The sequence below is a fragment of the Myotis yumanensis genome, unplaced genomic scaffold (assembly GCF_028538775.1).
Source record: "Myotis yumanensis isolate MYYU_CA2020_CCGP unplaced genomic scaffold, mMyoYum1.0.hap1 SCAF_10, whole genome shotgun sequence".
NCBI classification, from domain to species: Eukaryota; Metazoa; Chordata; class Mammalia; order Chiroptera; family Vespertilionidae; genus Myotis; species Myotis yumanensis.
The window spans coordinates 21633518-21652850 of NW_027223761.1; the positions used below are offsets into that span (position 1 = coordinate 21633518).

Consider the following 19333-nt stretch of genomic DNA (forward strand, 5'->3'; position numbering starts at 1 on the left):
ACATAATGAAAATATATACATTCATAAGATTTTTTAAATATAATTTTAAAATGAGCCAAAATAGTATAAATATTATAAAAAATAAAGTCAATACATCCAGGGAACAAGATACAGTGCCTTATATTAACTAGCTCAGTGTTCGTGACATCCTGGGAAGATAAAAATCTGTAGAGACTGAGATGACTTAATTATGTCAGGCTTAGTTACCTCGAAGAAAATTAATGATTTAATGAAGCAACCTAAAAGATGAAGCCACTGTGGCTTTTCAGGAGTAATCATAGATAATTAACACATAGTTAATGAACTGCTATGCCAAGTATTCCTGAATCAATGTGCTGATCACCTGAGCTTACCTTCCATCAAAGTTTTAATTTTCTTAGAACTGCTAAAATAATATTAATTCAAAACTTGAATTAAGACAAGTAAGTATAAACTCCATTTCATTTGTAAAAAAGACAATAAATGTATAAATATAAGATGACCTAAACAAAATTATTTCCCACAAGAATATTAGCCCTAATGTCACTATTTCAAAATACTTTACAAATGCTATAAAACATCTCAAAGAAAATTTAATAAGAGCGAAGAAAATCTGCTTTAACATTAACTGAATTTAAGATTCTTCATAATGGACAACCTGTGCGCTATGGCTGAACATTAAATGTCATGATAATGAGTCCTGGAGCACAGCTAGTTCCTAAACATAAAAGTGCCTAATGTTGTAGAAGCTGTGGGTGACCTTAAAAATACAAAAGTATCTGCTTTACTGTGATCCTAAATGAAGCGATCACAAAGGCAGAGGAAATGCCCTAAAAAACGGATGAAATATAATTTGAAGCAACATGCAACATTAAAGAATATAAGTTAGTAAATATAGCAGAATGCATAGTGTGCCAAATCAATGGCCAATAGTTCAGCAAAAATATATGTATATCTCTATAAACATTGTATTGAACATTCACATCTACCCCAAAGTACCTAACTAACAAAAACAAAAAAGAAAACCAAGAGAAAATAACCCCAATCTTTGCAAAACAAATATGACTCCAACTGAAAGATATGGTGGTATAATTATTTCTCACATAGTTATTTCTCCATTTTCAGCAAAAATACAACAAATTACATGAACACATTTTTCTACTCCCATGAGTGAGAAAATGTGTCTATAAATAATGATATTCCATAGGGCAATGATGTGATTGTTTCATATCTTAACATATATTTGTCCTGGCTAGCTCTACTTTCTGAATACAGCAGATTTAATTCCTATCTGGGTCAATTAACTTTGCACAGGGGGTAAAATCTGCTCCAAAGTCCCAGATTATGAAATGAATTCCAGCCAACCATTTGATGAATGTCACTGTGGGTTAAAGAAGTATGGATCAAGAATATACCCAGTGCATCCTAATCTACCAATTATGAATCTACCGAAGAAAATTATTATTTCATATATGTGAAAACTTTTTAAAGCATTTCCTCTCTGCCCAAAATTGTTCATTAATAAAATCTGCTTAAGTACTTGGTAGTAAATTTGCTACCTGAAGGTACATTATAAATACCACATACACAAATGACTTCTTAGTGTTTTTTAGTTGCCATCATTTATCCAGACAACATGATCTGTTATTTATTTTACATTCTTACAGTCTGTTAAGATAACTATAGTAGATCTAAGAATCTCTTCAAAAGTAATGGGGTTTCTTTCGATATAAGAACAAAAATGGACATAAAGCCAATACATCACAACCTCTTTCCTTATTTAACACAGATAGAAATAATCTAATAAAAATGCTTAAAACTTGATAAGTAAAACAAATTTCTCCAAGCTCATTAAATTTCTAGGAAAATAAATACTGCTAACAAAATAAAATTTGGAAAATCAATACATTTAGGTATACTAATTAAGAATATTCATTCTTGTATACATAAAATTATAGCATTTAAAACTGAATCAGTTTATATGGTATTGACATTAAAAAACTAAGTATTGTTAATCTCTATGAGATACATTTCTGTGTCAGAAATATTTGTAATTAATAACATATTTTTGGCTGAAAATAATTATCTTCTATTGTCATCTAAATTTTTTTTTAAAACACCATTAATTTTGAGAATGTTGTCTTTTTGTTGTTGTCCAACAGCCTAGTAACTTATAAAAAAGAAACTGGCAAGAAGGAAACCCAACTATAAATATGAACCTGGCTTCCTTAGGTTTGCAAACCCTTAACAAAGATTAGGCTATCAAAGTATTTATAATATGTCCCAAAGGCACTACATTTCAAATTATGTATGCTACTTTATATGGTTCATAATTTTCACCAAGTTTTATAGTGAATGGTCTATCTTGAGATATCACAATATCTTTAAAACTATAATAGTACAAAGAATATGAAAATTATTAGAAATTTAATTTTTACCTTTACATATCAAGCATTTAATTTTTTATTTAGTTAAAACATTGTCCCATGTACATTATTCATGTGTCTGCTAATATTACCATGCCATGTTGTCTGACAGAAATACATTTCTTTTTTTTTAAACATGTATTTTTTATATTTTATTGATTTTTTACAGAGAGGAATGGAGAGGGATAGAGAGTTAGAAACATCGATGAGAGAGAAACATCGATCAGCTGCCTCCTGCACACTCCCTACTGGGTATGTGCCCGCAACCAAGGTACATGCCATTGACCGGAATCAAACACGGGACCCTTGAGTCCGCAGGCCGACGCTCTATCCACTGAGCCAGACCGGTTAGGGCATTTTATTTCTTTATATTAATATACAAACATGGAAAAAGGAACACAATGACACAAATGTAAATCTACATATTGCTGACCAAGTTTAACAGTTTTAAAAAGTAGATAGAAAAAAACTGTGTGCCTATCAATATCAGCAAGAAGTCTAAGGGGCATTTTGTATCAGAGATCTTTAATTTCTATCAACAAATAGCATTGGTTTTCTCGTAAAAAGAAATTTTGTCATTAAGAGATAATATCTGCTGTAAGAAAATGAAGCAGCTGTAGTATATACAGAAAAGAAATCAAGTAAGATAATTACATTTGTTTCTTAATGAAGAAAGGAATGCTTACAAGTCTTAATGTGATCAAAGAATAGATGTACCACTGTTACCCTCATAACTAGTTAGTTATTAATATTAATAATAGGAAGAAAGCAGAGGGAAGGCCAGACATTATAAGCATGGTCATCTGGGCAGCTTCACCAGGAAACTGCACCTTCACACTTCCCAGGAAACCACGGGTCCATTCCCTGAAAATCACTGGGGGAAGAGGCCCAATGAAGGGGAAAATGGGCACATGTGCAGTGAAGTTGGAATGATGTAGGGAAGGTACTTGCTTCTCCGTCTAGCCAAGGGAACAAAGATCACTGGCTAGGAGGGTGGATCCACTGCAAGTATGAGAAATACATACAAAGATAAAATTATGTATATATAAAATTAACTGAGTGAAATGTCTATTCAGCTAACAAGCTCAGTTTGTTTCTAACAAGACCACTTGGATTTAATTTTAATGTTATCAGCTGATAAAATGTCTGGTACATAATAAATACCCAAAATGTTTTGCATCACTGTCACAACACCTGATCACTACAATAACCTTGAGAAGTTAGTACAGTCATTAGCTCAATTTTATGGTTGAGAAAATAAGACCCATTAAAAGCTAGGTGATTTGCCCAAAGCTGTACAACAATTAAGTGACACTTAAGACTCAAGTTATTTGCACTTTAGCTAAACTAAGATAAAGCCTCAGAGTGAGATCCAGAATCAATGAAAAGTCTGTGGGTTCAAATAAATATGTGGCTGAGATGAGGTTTGAACATGGATCCATTAAACGTAATCAAATAAAATAATAAGGTATATAGATTTAGGAAGATATTCCTCTTAGTTGTACAGACATTCACTCATATTAACTTGGTAATATTAAAAAGCGTAGATTTGGGAGAAACCAAGATGGCGGCATAGGTAAACACCGGAGTTTGCTGCCTCGAACAACCACTTCAAAAATACAACTAAAAGACGGGACGGACATCACCCAGAACCACAGGAAGGCTGGCTGAGGAGAGACTCTTCAACTAGAAGGAAAAACAACAGCATTACGAGGCTTAGAGGAGGCGAAGTGTGGAAAATTTAAAGGTACGGTGGTGCAGTGGTGCGCGCGCAAAGCGGGCTGGTGGCTGAGGGCGCGGTTGTCGTTTTCAATCAGGAGTGAGTCTCAGACTCTGGGCTACAGATCCGGGCAAGTCTCTAGGGACCCAGACTCAAACAGGAGAAGCGGGACTGTCTGGCTACGGTCCCTCCGAGGTTTGCAGCGGTTGCGGGGACAGGGAGGCAGAGCCCCTGGAGACGGACTGAGAGCAGCCATAGCTGCTCCCTCCCCCCGCCCTGTTGAGCCCGCCCCGCCCAGGCCCTGCGCAGAGCCATCTGCCGGATCGCCTCAGGCAAAGGCTGGACTAGCGCCTCCCCAGAGGACTGAAGTTTTCCACACAGCTGATTCCTACAGCCAGTCGGCCTGGTGGTCAAATCCCTCTAGTGTTAACTACAACAATTAAGGCTTGGCTAGAACAAGACTGTGCACAAAGACCACAAGGGGGTGCACCAAGAAAGCATAAAAGTTGCGGAGACAAAAAAACATGACAGAAATGGAGGATATGGAGCTAAAAATCACAATTTTGAGGGCTTGCTATAAACTTGAGCAGAGCCTCACGAAAACTAATGAGACCCTCGATGCTACGATAAAGAAATTAGAAAGTAAGCATACACGGACTGAAATAAAGAATATTATACCCAATAGCAGACCAGAGGAGCACAAGAATCAAACCAAAGATTTGACAAAAAACACCCAACTGGAAAAGCAAAATGGAAAAAGAATCCGAAAGTGTGAAGATAGTGTAAGGAGCCTCTGGGACAGTTTCAAGCGGTCTAATATCAGAATTATTGGGGTGCCAGAAGATGAGAGACAGCAAGATATTGAAAACCTATTTCAAGAAATAATGGCAGAAAACTTCCCCCACCTGGTGAAAGAAATGGACTTACAGGTCCAAGAAGCGCAGAGAACCCCAAACAAAAGGAATCCAAAGAGGACCACACCAAGACACATCATAATTAAAATGCCAAGAGCAAAAGACAAAGAGAGAATCTTAAAAGCAGCAAGAGAAAGAGACTCAATTACCTACAAGGGAATACCCATACGACTGTCAGCTGATTTCTCAACAGAAACTTTGCAGGCCAGAGGGAATGGCAAGAAATATTCAAAGTGCTGAATACCAAGAACCTACAACCAAGATTACTTTATCCAGCAAAGCTATCATTCAGAATTGAAGGTCAGATAAAGAGCATCACAGACAAGGAAAAGCTAAAGGAGTTCATCACCACTAAACCAGTATTATACGAAATACTGAAAGGTATCCTTTAAGAAGAGGAAGAAGAAAAAGGTAAAGATACAAATTGTGAACAACAAACATGCATCTATCAACAAGTGAATCTAAGAATCAAGTGAATAAATAATCTGATGTACAGAATGAACTGGTGATTATAATGAATCAGGGACATAGAAAGGGAATGGACAGACTATTCTTGGGGGGGAAAGGGGAATGGGAGATTCGGGAAGAGACTGGACAAAAATCGTGCACCTATGGATGAGGACAGTGGGTGGGGAGTGAGGGCGGAGGGTGGGGCGGGAACTGGAAGGAGGGGAGTTATGGGGGGGGGGGGGGAAGAGGAACAAATGTAATCTGAACAATAAAAATTCAATAAAGAAAAAAAAAAAAGCGTAGATTTACAAATGTATAAACCAGATACCAGAATATCCCAGTGAATTGTATGATGAAGATATGAGTTCTAGTACTATCTCTAGCAACAACTCTAACTAAATCTGTTATATGTGGCAAAGTCTTTAATTTTTCAGTTCTGAGCTTCAAATTTTTCTCATCTGTTCACTAAAAGAGTTGCATTAGATAATCTCTGTTGTCCATTTTGACTTAAAATTATATGGTTCAAGAATGACATTTCTTTACTTTTTTAGGAATAATTTTTCTCATTAAAGTGACTCATTGCTGTGCTTTAAAAAATTAGAACTTCTGCTGCATCTAAATAATGATTTAACTACTTGATAGAAACACTTAACAAAGAGAAACTATTATCCCTACCAATTAAGATTATTTTAAAGTGAAGATGAAGCATTTTTGAAATTATTATCCAAATCACTGAGAAAATACGATTTGCATTAACAATCTATTTACACATATATTTCAGGTATTCACCGATGACAAATAGTGAGATATACTTATAAGGCAATAGGCCCAATACCAAATGTCTTAACTAATTGTGTAAAATAACTACAGTTATATTAGCATATACTTTGCATGTAACTATAAAGACTGTGAAGTCTATTCACAAGTAACTTTCAAGTTAAAAATTCCATTACTAGTACCCTGAATGTTATCATTTATTATTTTTCTTTCTTATGCTTAACTGCATGTGTAGGCTAAACAATCCACTGTGTGACAGGGAACCACTGACAATGGTTATGCTCAATAACCAGTGTGACAGGAGCCACCAAGGAGCAAGAAACAAAACTAATCAGAGGAAGCTATTCCAAGAGTTCTTTTTAAAAAAAATATTTTTTCATTGATTTCAGAGAGGAATGGAGAGAGAGAGAGAGAGAGAGAGAGAGAGAGAGAGAGAGAGAGATAAACATCAATGATGAGAGATAATCATTGATCGGCTGCCTCCTGCATGCCCCCCCACTGGGGATCGAGCCCGCAACTCCAGCACATGCCCTTACCGGAATCGAACTGTGACCTCCTGGTTCATAGGTTGCTCAACCACTGAGCTACACAGGCCAAGCTCCAAGAGTTCTGACAAGAAATGTGGGTGACAGGTTAGCATGGTAGGAGGTAACATTTGCAAGAAGTGATCAGGCTCTGGATATATTGAAGATATAGCTGATAGGTTTGCTGAGATTAGATGGGGAGGGGAAGAGAGAGAGGAAGGGAGAAAAAGAGAGAAGCTAAGGGTTAAATATTACTTTATTGAAGAACAGAAATTTGAAAGGATATACATAGAAAGTATGCCTGTAGGCATGATGACTGGGATTAGGAATGTGAGAATGAGATGGGAAATAAAATAAAAACCAAGCGTACCAATGAAGATAGCATGCCAGAATGCTAGAATGATCAACTAAATCAGTGATTCCCAAAGTGGGCGCTACCGCCCCCTGGTGGGCGCTGCAGCGATCCAGGGGGGCGGTGATGGCCACAGGTGCATTTAACTTTTTTTGTATTACCTTTCTATTCTGAGTTCAATAAATAGTTTCATAATTTCAAACTTCAATGTTTCTAATTTCCTCCTTTCTTTACTATATTTTACGAAAAAGGTAGAAACATTAATACATATATCTTTCTGTTTAATTGCTATTAAAATTTAAAAAAAATTAATTTCCAGGGGGCGCTGAGTAATATTTTTTTTGGAAAGGGGGCGGTAGGCCAAATAAGTTTGGGAACCACTGAACTAAATTCTGTGTACCGGAAGACCCTTCAAAGACAGAAAGGCAAACACGGAAGCAGGTAATTTCTCTTTATTGGTCAAAATGAGGTTCAGGATAACAAGGGCCGTTCAAGTCCTCAGGGGAAGGTGGCACTGCTAACATGGGGCCTCCACTTCCCCTTGAGGGATGCAGCCTGCAGTGAGGCTGGGCCCTTGGTCAACTCTGCCTTAGCTGTCCTAGGCAAGGGACCTCAAATGGAAGGATGTTGAAGATAGGCAGCACGATGGTCCACTCCAGCCCCTATGACTTTTCACTAGGTGATTTGATTTGGACCAAGATGGAGGGTTACCCTGGTAGCCTTGCTTGGTTTGCAACCACCCTTTTGATGGAACATTCAGTCATGAGAAAGGGAAGTCCACCTAAGTTCATGTACAGATTTTTAAAAAGTTTTTATTTACTTATTTTTAAATATATATATTTTATTGATTTATTTTTATTTTTATTTTTACAGAGAGGAAGGGAGAGGGATAGAGAGCTAGAAACATCGATGAGAGAGAAACACTAACCAGCTGCCTCCTGCACACTCCCCACTGGAGATGTGCCTGCAACCAAGGTACATGCCCTTGACCGGAATAGAACCTGGGACCTTTCAGTCCGCAGGCTGACACTCTATCCACTGAGCAAACCGGTTAGGGCGGGCTATTTACTTATTTTTAAATATATTTTTATTGATTTCAGAGAGAAAGGGAGAGGGAGTAAGAAATATCAATGATGAGAGAGAATCATTGATTGGCTGCCTCCTGCGCACCCTACATTGGGGATTGAGCCCGCAACCCCGGGCATGTGCCCTGACTGGGAATTGAACTGTGACCTCCTGGTTCATAGGTCGATGCTCAACCACTGAGCCACTTTTCACTAGGTGATTTGATTTGGACCAAGATGGAGGGGCCAGACTCTCTGGCCCAGAAGGACTAAAAAGTAGTATGAGTGGAACAGACTGAGACCTGGAAATGGTGGAGGCACAATGCTGAAAGATGGCACATATATTTGAGCATGATAAAGTAGTGAGGAGCGAGATTTGTAGGGTCAGCTTTTTCATGACAGCCCTACAAAGGGCTGGGCTAGCAGAAGGCTATTAAAGCCATATACAGGAAGGAGCAATTTGTGCATCAGATAAGAATGAAGATCATGAAATTGAGAGGAAGTGTGGCCTAAGGTGCAAGGATCTAGGTGGAGTATGTCAGACTCTGAGAGTGACATTGGTGGCTCTGATGTGGAATTCAAGCCTTCCTCAGATGCCAAGGAGGAAGTTATCAGTGATGAAATAAACAGTGGAGTAGGGGATAGTGACAGTGAAGGCCTGCCCAGCTCTGTCAAAACTGCTGCAAAATGGAAGAGAATGGTGATAGAAAATGGCTCTCTCAAAAGGAAAAGTTCAAGGGAGAAAATGGCCCAATCACCAAACAAGCAACTGGCATCTGAAACCAGGAGTACTTTGAGGGCTTTCTCTACCCCTCAAACTTCTGGACCCCAAGCCCACATTAGTGAGGATGTGATGACAGCAGTCGCCCCACTGTCTGGTATCACCAAATATTAAGAATGGTTTGAGGAGGAAAAGAAGTGCCCAGGAGGTGCCCCATCATTCTGATTCTGATGCATCTACACTCTATGTGCCTGAGGATTTCCTTCATTCCTGTACTCCTGGGATGAGGTGGTGGCAGATTAAATCTCAGAACTTTGAACCTGTCATATTTTATAAGGTGAGGAAGTCTTGCCAGTTTTACTACATGGATGCTCTTATTGGAGTCAATTTATGAAAGGCAACTGGGCCGATTTTGGTTTACCTGAAATTGCATTTGGCTGATACTCAGACTCTCTGGCCCAGAAGGACTAAAAAGTAGTATGAGTGGAACAGACTGAGACCTGGAAATGGTGGAGGCACAATGCTGAAAGATGGCACATATATTTGAGCATGATAAAGTAGTGAGGAGCGAGATTTGTAGGGTCATTACCAAGAGACAACATTATGCTGAAAGGTGACTTCTCTGGGAACTACAGTATCTTCTTAGCCTCAAAGCAAAAAAGGAAGATACTTCTGGCCACACTCGAGTGTATGGTGTATGCTTTGTTGATGCCTCACTGGGAAAGTTTTCCATGGGTCAGTGTTCAGATGATCACCATTATCCCAGGTTTAGGACTCTAGTGGCACATTATCCTCTAGTACAAGTCTTGTATGAGCAAGGAAGTCTCTCAATAAACACTAAGATGACTTTGAAGGGTTCATTACTCTCTTCTCTACCAAAACTACTGAGAGGTTGACTAAGCTGATAAATGTTGAACTGCGAGACATATCATTGAAGGACTGCATGTGGTAACTATTCTATAATTTTGATAAAAAAATTACAAGGGCTGGCAGGCTGCTGTAGAGTGCATCTCAGTGTTAGATGTCTTATTGTGCTTGGCTAACTATAGTCGAGGGCATGATGGTCCTATGTGTGGTCCAGTAATTCTGTTACCAAAAGAAGACACTTCTGTCTTCTTAGACCTTCAAGGATCATGCCATCCTTACATTATGAAGACTTTTTTTTGGAGATGATTTTATTCAATTGACATTCTAATAGGCTGTGAAGAAGAAAAATGACAAAGCTTTATTGTGTGCTTGTTGCTTAACCTGATATGGGGGCAAGTGTAACCCATGAGACAGCCTGGCCTATCAGCTGTAATGGACCAGATGGGTTGTTATGTACTTGCTGACGTGTGTAGGCTCACACCAATTAATAGAATGTTTATTAAACTTGGTGTCTCAGACAGAAAAATATCAGATGAAAGCACAGTTTTAGTTGAATTGAGTGAAATTGCCAGTATACTTATATGTGCAACAGTACATTTCTCTGGTGCTTGTGGTTGAATTAGGAATAGGTACTCCAACAGTTGATGGGACAGCAATAGCAAACACAGTTGGTTCAAGATATGTTGAGACTATAAAGTGATACACATTGTTTTCTACCTATTACCATTCATTAGATGAAGATTATTCTCAAAATGTTGCAGTGTGCCTAGGACACATGACATACATGGTAGAAAACGAATATGAAGATCCCAGCCAGGAGACTATTACCTACTTTCCTCTATAAATTTCTTAAGGGATCTTGTACTAAGAGCTAAGGCTTTAATGCAGCAAGGCTTGCTAAATCTTCCAGAGATTATTCAAAAGGGGCATACAAAAGCAAGATAATTTGAGAAGACGGCTCATTCACTGTGATTATTTGGGGAAGTTTGCCTGGCTAGTGAAAGGTCAATTGTAGATGCTGAAGCGGTCCATAAGCTGCTGATTTTGATTGAGAAATTATAGACTACACTGGAAACTCCGAGTTGACCTTTGTAACAAAGATGGTAAACTCAGATGACGTTATGGTCTAATAAACTTTATTTTTTAAAAAATATGTTTTTATTGGTGAGAGAGAGAGAAAGAGAGGGAGGGAGGGAGGGGGGAGAGAGAGAGAGAGAGAGAGAGAGAGAGAGAGAGAGAGAGAGAAAGAGAGAGAGGAAGGGAGAGGAAGGGAGAGGAAGAGAGAAACATCAATTGTGCCTCCTGCAGGCCCCCTACTTGGGACTGAGCCTGCAATCTGGGCATGCAGCCTGACTGGGAATTAAACCAGTGACCTTTTGGTGTATGAAATGACGCCCAACCAACCGAGCCACACAGACCAGGACAAACTTTATTTTTTAAAAATAAAAATAAAAACATGAGGTTCAGGATATTAGTCCTCTCTATAAATTTTCAGATATTATCTTTTTACTTTAATTATACCATCAGCAGATAAGCAGGTAGGTAAAATCCCTCTTCACACTTACATCTTGCCTTTCCCACAGCTCAGGTGTTAGTATTAATATATCATTCACCATATCCTTTTAATAAAGTAGTTTATTAAACTACTATAACTTCATGACTTTTATTCTGAACTTCTAGTCTTAGCTAGAAACTCCCTTTCAAAATTCCTTTCTCATGAATTTCTACTTGTAACTGGTAAACACAGTGTGGTTCTCTGCTTCTTGAGCTAAGAGATCTGTATTGTTGAAATAAGATATACTCTTACACGGCTGTTTTATTTATTGGTTTTATCCACTAAATCTTTATATTAAGAGCAAGGCTATAGTTAATCTGAGTTATTACCATACTTTGTGCATTGGTCCACTAATTCACCAACTATCAACTCACACCTGTGTCCCAGATTTAGGGAATCCTATATAATAAAAGGCCAGTGACCATAAGCGTAACGACTGGAATGACCACTCAACCAGTCGCCATGAGGTACATTGACCACCTCTCGGTCCCTCCTCACCCTTCCTGCAGGCTCCGATCGCAGCATGGTGAACGGAGAACCATGGCAAACCAAAGTTAGTGGCAGTTGGGCGGAACGGCCGACCTCTTGGTCCCTCCCCCAGGCCCGCAGGCTCCGGGGAACCGAAGCCATGCTGGGATCAGGGAACCACAGAAAACTGGGGGGTGGCAGCAAGGTGGGACGGGGACCAGCGAGCGAGACCCTACCTGCGCACGATTTTGTGCGCTGGCCCGCTAGTGAACAGATAAAGAAAGCACACTCTTTCCTCAAGGATATGCAATGCTTGAGGGGGAAGATGAAGATGTAGACAAGACAAATAATTCCAGTGCAATGTGATGTGTTCTGATAGAAGTAAGAACAGAAGTTAAGCAGGATAGTAGGGGGAGCATAATTACAATTTCCCTAAGAAAATATTATAAAAGGCTTATATAAAGGTTCTATTTAAGCTGGTAAGGAGACTTGGCAGGAGAGGAAAAGTGGAATGACTTCTAAAATCTTATATGAAAACATGCTCAAAGTCACTAATCATCCGAGAGATGCAAATCAAAACAACAATGAGGTACCATCTCACACCTGTCAGAATGGCTATCATCAACAAATCAACAAATGACAAGTTCTGGAGAGGATGTGGAGAAAAAGGAACACTTGTGCACTGCTGGTGGGAATGCAGACTGGTGCAGCCACTATGGAAGACAGTATGGAGTTTCCTCAAAAAGTTAAAAATGGAACTCCCATTTGACCCTGTGATCCCACTTCTAGGAATATATCTCAAGAAACCAGAAACACCAATCAGAAAGGATATATGCACCCGTATGTTCATAGCAGCACAATTCTCCATAGCTAAGATCTGGAAACAGCCTAAGTGCCCATCAGTAGATGAATGGATTAGAAAACTGTGGTACATCTACACGATGGAATACTCTGCTGCTGTACAAAGAAGGAACTCTTACCATTTGCAACAGCATGGATGGAACCGGAGAGCATTATGCTAAGTGAAATAAGCCAGTCAATGAAGGAAAAATACCACATGATCTCACACATTCATGGATAATAGAGACCATTATAAACCTTTGAACAATAATAGATACAGAGGCAGAACTGCCTCAAACAGATTGTCAAACTGCAGCGGGAAGGCCGGGAGGGTTGGGGGGCAGGAGGGAAGGGGGTAAGAGATCAACTGAAGGACTTGTATGCATGCATATAAGCATAACCAATGGACATAAGACACTGGGGGGTAGGGGAGGCCAGGGGATTGTCAAGGCGGGGAAAAAAAGGGACATATATGTAATACCCTTTGTAATACTTTAAGCAATAAAAAAATTAAAAAAATTAAAAATAAAAAATAAAATAAAATCTTAGGTATTATACCTAGCCTCTTTCCACTGATTTTCTCCTGTAAAGATAACTGGTAGTCTCAGAATTCAGTTAATCTAACTTAATCAATACAAATCTTTTAGCTGAGTGGTTCTCAACCTTCCTAATGCTGCAACCTTTTAATACAGTTCCTCACGTTGTGGTGACTCCCAACCATAAAATTATTTTCGTTGCAACTTCATAACTGTAATTTTGCTACTGTTATGAATCGTAATGTAAATATCTGATATGCAGGATGTATTTTCATTGTTACAAAATGAACATAATTAAACCATAATTAAACCAATCACAAAAATAATATGTAATTATCTATGTGTTTTCCGATGGTCTTAGGCAACCCCTGTGAAAGGGTTGTTCGACCCCCAAAGGGGTTGCGACTCACAGGTTGAGAACCACTGTTTTAGCTAATACAAAAAATTATTAGTTATTATTAAGACATATATATAAAAATAAAATCTTGAATTTCAAAGAAACATATAAGAACAAATTTATTCTATTACTACCAATAGTATATGAACTCAATATTCAAGATCTGACATATCTATAATAAAAAAAGTAACATTTACAATATAGAAGGTGTATTAGTCAGCGTGGGCTTTCATAACAAAATACTACATACTGGGTGGCTTACATAACAGGAATTCATTCTGATGCAATTCTGTAGACTAGAAGTCCAAGATCAAGGTGCCTGCAGGATTGGTGTCTGGTAAGAGCTTTCCCCTTGGGTTGCAGATGGCCACCTTCTCACTGTGGTCACATGGCTTTTTCTGGATGTTCACCCAGTCTCTGGATCTTGCTTAAGGAACCCAATCCTATCAGACCTGGGGTCCACCCTCATGACCCCGTATAGTTATAATTATCTACATTGAGGATTAGGGCTTCCACATAGGAATTTGGGGCTTACAAACATTCAGTCTGAAACAGTAGGTTAAACAGTATGTTGCTAGATTCATTAATATATAAGAAAGTTGAGACAGCATCCATATGCTGAACAACAGGCAATCTTTCTTATAATGAACAGAAGTGTGTTTGGGTATACCTGTTAGTAAAGCTTAATTCAAAATAATGTCAGATTTAAAAAAAACTTAGACTACAGAATTATTCTCAAAATTCATCTTCTGATCATTGTTTCGTGATTCAGAATATCTGATTTATGACAGTAAAATAGAAAAACAAAAAATCACCTGGATCATATTATTGTGATACATCTCAGGCTTTTATACCCAGGCTTTAATGTGAAAGTTTAAATTATATGTATGAACATTTTCTACAGAAAAAAACTACCAATATCTTTAAATTAGTTAATGGAAAATTTAAATGACCTTTAGCTTTTCTTACTGTAAAACAACTCTACATGTTTCAACAGTCCCTTTAGATATTATGAAATTACATGTTATATCTTCACACATGACAGTAGGATATAACTATATCCTCTAGTTGTAATTATAGGAAAAGTATAGACAACTGTAATGCTAAGCTTTATTGTTTTAAAAATGAACCAGTAAAGTTCATTTTAGTGAAATGAGCACACGCTTTTCATAAATTAAAATAAATCTCACATGGTAAAGTACCCATTTTCAAAATTAATTTAATTACATGTTTAAAGTTTAATTACATTTAATTAAGCATTTAAGTTTAATATGAAATAAACGAATTATCAGTTAACTACCATGAAATGAAATACTGCCTTGATAATTAAAATCTATAAATTTTCCTATTTTGTACGCAAAACTGCTAGTTCTCAAAAATAGTCCGAAAATTATATTTTAAAGACTACAGGAGACTGTATTCTCACAGCCAACCTAGGTGTTGTTTTTCAGGCACCGAGTAAACAGATGCAGTCTATGCAGAAAAGAGCAAAGGTTTGGGAGACCTGAATTTGGGTGCCAGCTCGGTCATTTACAGAGAGTCGTGGGAAAGCTACTTAGTGTCTCTAATCTCAAATTTCCTATGAAATTGGGATATTACCTGGGGGTTGTTGAGAGAATTAGATATCCTATTATCAAATGCCTGGTACAATGCCTGACACGAAGCAGGTTTTTGACAAATGTTAATTCCTCCTCTTTAGTTGTTGAATGAATGAGTAAAACCCTTGTATTTCCTAGCTTAAAATAAGTTTTATCATATATATTTTTAAGTTACGAAGTATCACCATATTATTTTTTATGTACTTACATCATACTAAGTGTACATTTTATACTTTTTATTTCCCTAAGCACTCTGTGAATGGAGGCAGTATAGCATTATTGCTAACAAAGATTTCTGAGTCAGAAAGAACTGACGTTAAGTCCGGATTCAACCATTGTCTATTTATGAAATCATGGAAAAGTTATTTTGACCTCTTTCCTAAGCATGTATATACCAGTGTACCGGTTAAAATGCAGATTTTATAATCAAAGAAAACATGATAATTTCAAGAGAAACATCAAAAGTGCTTTATTCAAAGTAATGTCCATCGCTAGTTACACATTTCCCCCATCTTTCAGGTAATTTGTGGATACTGTCCCAATAGAACTTTTCTTGTTCAGAGACCCAATTTTCCACTTCTTCGTACATTTTGAAGTGCTGCGCAGAAAGTGCGTGTGCCATCGATCAGAACAAGTGGTAATCTGAAGGAGCAAGGTCTGGTGAATACGGCTGGTAGGTTAATACTGCCCAGGAAAGATCTTTTAACGTATCTTTAACTGGTTTTGCAGTGTGTGATGGTGCGTTATCACGAAGCAAAATTACTTTGCCGTGTCTTCTGGCCCGTTCTGGTTGTTTATGATCAAAGTGTGGTTCAAATTGATTATTTGTTGTTGGTAGCGATCAGTATTAACAGTTAAACCTGGTTTTAGAAGCTCATAATACACACCTTCCTGATCCCACCAAACGATCATTGTCTTCTTTCTGAAGCGATTTGGCCTTACTGTCGATGTTGATGGTTGACCTGGGACAAACCATGATTTTGTGCATTTGGGATTCTCAAAATAAATCCACTTTTCATTGTCAGTCACAATTCGATGCAAAAAAGACTTTCTTTCCTGCCGTTGAAGCAACGTTTTACTGATGACTTTTCGGTTTGCCATTTGTCTTTCGTTCAGTTGATGTGGCACCCATTTTCCTTCCTTTAAAATCTTTCCCATTGCTTATAAACGATCGGAAATTGTTTGCTGAGCAATGTTTCATTTTTCTGTAAGTTGTTTTTGAGTTTGACACGCATCTTCATCCAATAATGCTTGTAATTGTTGGTCTTCACACTTTTTCGGTTGACTTGGACGTTCTCTGTGTTTCACATCGAAATCATCACTTTTAAAGCGTTTAAACCAGCGTTCACAAGTATCTTGAGATGGAGCATGTTCACCATAAGCTTCCCGAAGTAGATGATAACTTTCAGCAGCACTTTTCTTCAAAGTAAAGTAATGAATTAAAACTTTCCACAAATGCTTTTTTTTTGGCACGAAAATTGACATTTTTAAGCATAAAAATACCTATGATGTTAACACCTTCAAAAAATTTGACATATGAAGTTTTGAAGCTTGTTGTCAATACAATATAATAGCATACATATAAAATCGCATATATCAACAAATGTGTAACACCATCTATTGAAAAAAATCTGCATTATTAACTGGTACATCTGGTATTTTTATCTGGTTCAGTGAATGGCAAAAATTAGGCACCAGTAAAATCAATATAACCATTCAAACTTAATAAAAAAAAATTAGTGATGCAGGTAGGACAAGTGGTATTCCCCCCACCTCAATTTTCATAGAAAGATATTTATTTTCACTGAATCTAAGGAATTTGCCCAAGGTTAACAGTAGAACAAGATCCAGATTTTTAAAAAGTTCTCTATTAGCACTCTTTCCTTTGTAACACAAGAGGTAAAGTGAAGCAGACACAGAAGTTTTTTGAAGTAGTAAAGTAAAAAGGAAAAGAGATCTTTTGACTTAGGTTAATCCTGGCTCTAGCACTTCGTAGTTGAGCCTCAGATAAATCTTTTCTGTGAATTGGGTATCTTGTTCTGGAAATGGACATATTTACTTTCACAGGTTAGATAACAAAGGTACAGCACACAGTACAGTGACTGACACAGAGCAGTCATTCATTAACAGTAGCTATTAACATTAAGCACCACTTTGGGTAAGTCTGTGGCCACAGACTAGATAGGGAACACCATAACGAAGTGAAGAACTTCTTTTTGAAACAGATTTAATAAAAATAAATATGATAATCTTCACTAAATTCTTACATAATATTTCTGGAAAGGAGACTATAATTTTTAAGTCATTTCAGTTCATAACTTCCTGTCTATTAAATCTCCATTTGATAACTCATCTCACTTTGAAAATAATGGTTTAACAGTATGACAACAGATTCCATTAATTACCCTTTCTTGATCCAACTGCAATAGGAATAAAATTAAATATTCTTATCCTTTATAAATTATTCATTGTCAAGTATTGTAATGTTCAGGGTTTGTCTTAAAGTTAGTAGCATTATAACATAAGCATGTATTGGTTTAATATTTAAAACTCTTCACTGTAAAACTCAAATCCTAAGTTCTTTAAGTCATCTAAAATACATAAGAGTGTTTTATTTACAGCATTACTAGAAATAGAAAACCATAATAAATAAAATATTGGCAAACCAGTACTTATTTACTTTTGCATTTAACACTGAAATAGCCTGATTTAGAACTATTTTACATTTTCCTGAAAGTAAAAACAGCAGGTATTATAAATTTGGTGTTCAGACTTTTTAAGTTGCAATTAAGAGTAAAAGCATGTCCAACAGTTACAAGACTGGGAAAAGAAGAAAACTATACCAAATAATATGAAACATATGCACAATTAAGGTTACATATTATATAGAAACTAATGTTTATTATTAGGATATGTACTTTTGACATTCATTCTTTCAAAGAATGTGGCAAATATGCATTCTATTAACCTTTGAAATAAAAATTGGGTCATTAACTTACCAGGGTTCTTCATTAAGAGTTGAAGATATTTTTTCTGGAAGAAAAAATCCATGCCATTTTGAAGCCTCTATTAATTCTCGTGGTATTTTTTTTGATGCATCATAATAGTGACCAAATTTTGAAGATGATACTGGTCCAGCCTATTAAGAAAATTCACATTTATTGATAAAGTTTCAAAAATTACTATTTATTTTGTCCTACACTCACCAAAATGCTGATATATTTATGCATTTTAATGTTAACAAGAAAAAGGTGGTATACATAGGCATTAAATTTCAAAGAAACAAATACAACAAACTTTATTTTTTTAAACTATATAGTTAGAAAGCAATCTTTCATCTCCCATGATTCTTTACTCCTGGAGGTTCCCTAAGATTGACACAAATTTAAAACCTCCTTAGCTTTTTTACTCTTCATTATAATTTCCTAAATTAAAAAAATTTAATACACATAAGTCTCAATCATTTTTGTTTAAATTCCAGGTTTTAATGACAAATATGTAGCGGCTAAGAACTGATGAGAACGTAAGCCAAATTAATTCATGTTGAGGGGTCCAAAAGCTATTTAAGTACATTAAATTGAGCATCATTTTAAAAGTAAATTATCACAAGACAATGTGTATATATATTCAACTTTACTTACAAGTTTAATGTTAAGCATATAGTAAAAAATGTACTAGGGTGCTCCCGATGGGAAAAAAGCTCAGAAAGTATACATAAGCTAAAGTAAATCAGAAATCTGCCTTAATCATTAGTTAACTGACAATTCCTCTTTTGTGGCCTCTACTAACAATTTCTCCAAAAAATCATTTTCTTCTTAAGAAACTCTACTGATGTTGAATTTATTTACATAGGAGAGTAAAATCCTAGTATTATGAATTTATTCTTATATTGCTTTGAATGAACTCTGGGCTGATTTCTTTCACTCAGCACATTAGAAATATATACAACTCGATCCAAAGTTGAACTATTAACAGTTTCATATGGCAATAGTTTCTAATGAAATCTCTGATCTAAATTTACATAATTTCAACTGTCCTGAATGCTACAAAACAGACAAGTTTCAGAACATTCAACAAACTAGGTAGTTGAATAGCTATACACAGTAAGTTCTTAAATTATATTACTAAGGAATTAACAACTTTGT

At 36.7% G+C, this 19333-nt stretch overlaps 1 protein-coding gene and 2 pseudogenes across 3 annotated transcripts in view; 2 read left to right on the forward strand and 1 right to left on the reverse strand.

Moving 5' to 3' along the window:
- Positions 1-19333, reverse strand: part of ELP4 (elongator acetyltransferase complex subunit 4) — a 171859-nt gene that overhangs the window by 122274 nt on the left and 30252 nt on the right. For all 3 annotated transcript variants that reach the window (XM_070428114.1, XM_070428115.1, XM_070428116.1), the window contains exon 5: positions 18188-18327. In XM_070428114.1, the coding sequence (XP_070284215.1) occupies positions 18188-18327 (140 nt within the window). The remainder of the gene's footprint in view (positions 1-18187; positions 18328-19333) is intronic.
- LOC139017605 (DNA mismatch repair protein Msh6-like) lies at positions 8742-9823 on the forward strand (annotated as a pseudogene).
- On the forward strand, positions 9808-10856 carry LOC139018992 (DNA mismatch repair protein Msh6 pseudogene; annotated as a pseudogene).